The sequence below is a fragment of the Dipodomys ordii genome, unplaced genomic scaffold (assembly GCF_000151885.1).
Source record: "Dipodomys ordii isolate 6190 unplaced genomic scaffold, Dord_2.0 Scaffold57, whole genome shotgun sequence".
Taxonomy (NCBI): domain Eukaryota; kingdom Metazoa; phylum Chordata; class Mammalia; order Rodentia; family Heteromyidae; genus Dipodomys; species Dipodomys ordii.
This window is the reverse complement of record NW_012267273.1, coordinates 7,276,598-7,282,368: the sequence shown is the minus strand read 5'-3', so window position 1 is coordinate 7,282,368 and position 5,771 is coordinate 7,276,598. Positions and strand designations below refer to the sequence as shown.

At 37.8% G+C, this 5,771-nt stretch overlaps 1 protein-coding gene across 1 annotated transcript in view; it reads left to right on the top strand.

The window, feature by feature from the left end:
- Window positions 1-5,771, top strand: part of Hmcn1 (hemicentin 1) — a 450,607-nt gene that overhangs the window by 272,453 nt on the left and 172,383 nt on the right. Inside the window, exons 30-32 of the mRNA XM_013021737.1 lie at window positions 1,672-2,003; window positions 3,450-3,731; window positions 4,757-4,865. Coding sequence (XP_012877191.1) covers window positions 1,672-2,003; window positions 3,450-3,731; window positions 4,757-4,865 — 723 coding nt within the window. The remainder of the gene's footprint in view (window positions 1-1,671; window positions 2,004-3,449; window positions 3,732-4,756; window positions 4,866-5,771) is intronic.

Genomic DNA, 5,771 nt, shown 5'->3' with positions numbered 1-5,771 from the left:
GATTGGGAGAAGATCTTCACTAGCCATACAATGGACAAGGGTCTTTTTTAAATGTTAGTATTTTTATATACATTTGAGTAGCCATGTTGAATAAAAGAAGTTATATTTAATGCAATCTTTTAAAATCATTTATTCCTGTAAATAGAAATCAACAGAAGAAATCAGTTATGAAAAACATGTCCTATAAAAAGGTAACATTACTGAAAGATTATAGAAATCCCAAGCTAAACAAAAATATTACTGTTACCACTGACCCTCACCTAGAGACAGTCATTTAAACTAGAAGTATACTTCCCTACTCGGCTGAGTAGTCTTCCCTACCCCTTCTGGACTGTTGCCAGGGTTTGTGATGAATACATCTTGGTGATTTGGTAAGAATCTTATTTCTATGGGACTTAGATTCTTTCATTGCTGATCTACTCATTCATTCTGGACGATGTCCCTAGGCACCTAAAAAAGAAAGCTTTTGAGATTGTCTGAGATGAAAAGCATTGAAATACTCTGACCTTCTAATTTGATAATTAAGGAAACAATGCCATTTCCTCTCTGGCTAACCCTCTGGTGCTTCCTTATATTTTCATTACTTCATTTGTGAAAATGCTTTCATTCCAAAAATGGGGAAAAATTGAAACAGATGCCATACATTGTTAATTGGACTTGGGTTTACAGAGTTCAGTTTGAGAATATGTTTCAGACTAGGATAGATTTGTTCCTTCTCCTTACTTGCACACAGACATGAAGATGCTGCCAGTGGACCAGTGCACATGTAAATAAAAACACATTGTATTGGAATAAGGAAAAAGCAGAAACAATGTAAAAGGGTCAATAGATGGTGGAGGGGGGGAAGAAAATGGATAGGAAATAAGAACATTGGCTGGGGGAAATTGCTGAAGCATCTATTTAATAAGCACAAAACACTAAATTCAACTCCCAGTTCTTAAAAAAAGAAAACTTAGAGAATTCTAAGCATAAGAGAAACATTCTATAGGATTCTACAATATCTATAGGATATTGTATTTGTAAACATTCATCAACATTATATTAAGACATTCAAATTCAGACACATGCCATTTGATTTCTTGAAAATTTGTGCAATTATAGCATAATGCTGGAATGACCATATTCAATACATCTATCAAACTGAGCAACTTGGGTGCTTGCAAAAACCCAGTGCTTGGGTGGTGTGAGAGGCCAGGCATGAATGAGTGCAGTCAATTGTGAAAGATACGCATGTGGCCAGTTACATGAGTGCAGTTGAATGAATGGACTAATGGCAGTTCAAAATATAAGAAGTAAAAACAAAAGAATCTACAGCTGTTACCAGTAGCCCGGGCTTGCCATTGGATATCTGACATTCCTATTCCCTTTCCTGATTCCAACTATATTATGGCTATTTATCGCAAGGTTTTATCTTGTTTGCTTTGTTTGTGAAATAGCACTTTCTTAGTTACTCAAACATAAGCTAGTAGACTTCAGTGAGTCCCTGAAATAATGAATAACTTATGGTTTTTACTGAAATCTGAAACTCCAAATTGGCGATATTGGGGTGGGAGTGCAAGGGGATGTAATCTAGTTTGTTTTGACCAGACAGACAATTTGTTCTCAGCAGATAATTAACAGACTTCCTGTCTAATTTGTATTTACTTTAAACACATTACTGAACCTTGATAGCACTGAAGAGCTTGACAACTTAGATTTGTTTTTTGTTCTGAAATCTTTTACAGTTCCACCTAGTATTAAAGGAGGGAATGTTACCACTGAAATATCAGCATTGATCAACAGTGTGATTAAACTGGAATGTGAAGCGAAGGGCCTTCCAGTGCCTGTGATTACTTGGTATAAGGACGGCCAGCTGATTATATCCAACTCACAAGCACTCTATGTTGATAAAGGGCAGTTTCTTCATATTCCACAAGCGCAGGTCTCTGATTCAGCAACCTATACATGTCATGTAACCAATGTTGCTGGAACTGCAGAAAAGTCATTCCATGTTGACATCTATGGTAAGGAAAAATAGATACCCTAATGATTACCCTTCTAATGATGCTTTCTGATATGCCAACATCCTATCTGTTCATAATAAGGAATGGGTGGGATTTCTTTAAGTTGCATGGATGAGAATTGGAACATTTTGTTATGCTCTAGAAAGGTATTTATTAAAGCTAAGGTGATTAACAAGTTGTTCAGTTATTCAACAAAACTATGCCCGTGGGACTGGAAGCATCTGGACCATTAGATTCTTAAGGCGAAGGTAAGCAAGTTGTTAGGAGTGATATTATTTTCCATGATGCCTCTTTTAAGTTTGTTATCGGTACAAAGGTATTTCAATTCATCATGTCACTTTGTGAATAGAATTAATATTGATCAAGGGTATCCCTGCTACCATACTCCTACATGCCTTTCAACCTTTCCCATCACCCAATATTCCTGATGCCATTTTTCTCATATGTACATTGAATATTATGACTGCATTCACTCACCCTTCCTTTCTCTCATTTGTCCTCTTTCTCCTTGACTTTACCCACTTGCCCAACAACAACACGTTTCAGCTTCCTCCTGGCATTAATTTCATTAAAATGTAAGTTGTTCAAAGGAGGAACACCACTGGTATCTTCCTGTACATATCCATACTTTAATTAAAACATTTGCATATAGATGCATATGACCACCCAGTGTAGTTTTACACATATATTTATGATTTAGATCTCACTTCCACATATGAATGAAAACACATGCCCTTTGTCTCTCTGAGCCTGACGTACTTCACTTAACATAATTATTCAAGGTCTATCTCTATCCCTATAAATAACATAATATCAATAATACCATTTTTCCTGATGAGTAAAATTCCATCTTGTGTGTGTATAATGTGATACACACATATAAACACATACATAGCCGGGCACCAGTGGCTCATGCGTGTAATCCTAGCTACTCAGGAGGCTGAGATCTGAGGATCGTGGTTCAAAGCCAACCTGGGCAGGAAAATCCATGAGACTCTTATCTCCAATAAACCACTAGAAAACCGAAGTGGCGCTGTGGCTCAAGTGGTAGAATGCTTGCCTTGAGCTGAAGAGCACAGGGATAGTGCCCAAGTGCAGAGTTCAAGCCCCATGACTGACAAAAAACAAACAAAAGCACATACATATATGTATGTATGTATTATGTATGTATGTATACACACATTTGTCCATTGAAGGGCATCTGGGCTGTTTTCATAACTTTTCTATGTCTTTTCACAGTACAAAGTATTCCAGAATAGTTTCAATAGTTTCAAACCAGTAGAACCAAGAAATTCTTACCTCCGTAGCTTACGAGAAGATGAATACATAGCCAGTTTCTATGATCAAGCTATAGGAGAAGGAAATCTTCCCATTTTGTCATTAGGATATATATTTTATGACTGCCTAAAGAATTACCTGAAATATCACCTTTTATTTTCTGCCTAGTTCCTCCAATAATCGAAGGTGACTTGGCCACCCCTTTGAATAAGCAAGTTATCCTCACTCAGCCGTTGACCCTGGAGTGTAAAGCAGCTGGCAACCCTGCTCCTGCCATCACTTGGTTAAAAGATGGTGTACCAGTGAAAGCCAGTGACAAGATCCGCATAGAAGCTGGTGGGAAGAAACTTGAAATCTTGAGTGCCTTAGAAGTCGATCGGGGGCAATACATATGTGTGGCTACCAGTGTGGCAGGCGAAAAGGAAATCAAATATGAAGTTGATGTCTTAGGTAATTAAAAGTGTTATTGCCTGGATTCTCAGAATCACAGAAAAACCTAATTAGTGTATTGTATACTAATTTTTGTTCATGTAATATGAACCAATCTAAGATAACATGTAATTTCTAGTTCATCTCTGGACTGCACATTTCTAGGAGGTAGACTTCACATCTTGATCCATGATCTAAATCTCACATGGATCTTACACACACACACTGTGTGTGTGTGTGTGTGTGTGTGTGTGTGTGTGTGTGTGCGTGCACGTGCATGCAAATGTGTGCACACATATACATACACACACATGCCAGTCCTGAGTTCTGGGGCTTGAACTCAAGACCTGGGTGTTGTCTCTGACCACATTTTATTTTAATTTTTGCTCAAGGCTAGCACTGTACCACTCAAGCCACAGGTCTACCTCTTGCTGTTTGTCGTTAATTGGAGATAGGAGTCTTACAGACTTTCCTGCCTTAGTTGGCTTCAAACAGCAATCCTCAGACCTCACCCTCCTGAACAGCTAGGAGGCTCACAGGTGTGAGCTACCAGAGCCTAATCCTTCTACTAATTTTGCTTCCATTCTTAAATCATGACAACATCTGATTGCAGTGAGCCGCAAGCACTCATCCTGAACACTATTGGGAAACACTCTGGACATTCAGAAATTTCTTTGCAACCTTGAGTCTCTATGTCTTTGCACATTGAAGGATTTTTTTAAGTACATGACCTACTTTTGGAGGAGGAAGGGTTCCCCTGTCTTTTTCTTATGAAAACAAGTGATGTATAATATGAATTGACTATATTCGCATGGCATCAGTAACATCATAGTGCTAACTAGAGAAAAGTGTCTACTACATCCTAAGTATATGCAATGATCCTGGTTAGTGCCTGTTACAAAATGTATTTCTAATACCTATCAAACAAATTTCCTTCACATACCCAAAGACTATAGTAATTATCAACTTTCTAATCTGCTGTTTATCAGTGTTTGATGTAATGATGTGTCTTTCCTCTTTTCACGTCCATTCCTGCTATTCTGTAGTGCCACCAGCTGTAGAAGGAGGAGATGAAATATCCTACTTCATTGTTATGGTTAATAACCTGCTGGAGCTGGATTGTCATGTGACAGGCTCACCTCCACCAACTATCATGTAAGGGTTTTGGTATGTCTTCAAAGCACTTCTGTTTTGCTAGGTGTTCTGAAATCATTAAAACTCTTTGGAAAGGCTGTGCCATGTAAAATTCAAAGTAAAACCATATTCCTCTTACTTATTTTTAATTTTATTTTATTGTAAAGATGCTGTACAGAGGAATTACATTTACATGAGTAAAGTACATTTCTCATTGAACACTGTTACCCACTCCATTGTTGTTCTCCCACTATCCCTTCCCTCCCTCCATTCCCACTACTCCCCACTCACGAAGTTGTAAAGGTCATTTCTGACATAGTGTCCTGGTCCTGTGAGTGTCCTTGCAACAGGTCATCTTTTGTACTTCTTTCTGCATTTTGTTATTCCCCTTCCTTCCCTTCTCCCAATCAGATAAATATACATATCTTTATACATATACAAGATGGAAGGTACCAGAATCAAAAACAGAGATTTCCAGGAATAAAACCAATGGAAAAAGAAAAATGAAATAAAATAAGAAGAAAGAACTAGATATAGTACATTGGCGATATCAAGGCTGACAACTAAAACAAACAAACCTGCTGTTTCCATGCCTTGGAGTTCATTTCAATTATCATCATTTTATATGGTCATGTAGCCTACACACACATACACACACACACACACACACACACAAAGAAACTTCTATGTGGTACTCAAAGAGTGCCTTAATTTCTTCAACTTGAGACATTCCTTTATATCATTGTAGATATTACTTTTTTTAAATGCTGGTGCTGGGGTTTGAACTTGGGGCCTAGGCACTGTCTTTGAGCCTTTTGTGCTCAAGGTTAGCATACTACCATTTGAGCCATACCTCCACTTCCAGAGTTTAGGTGCTTAGTTGTAGATAAGAATCTCATCAATTTTCTTGGAGTGCTTTGAGCCATG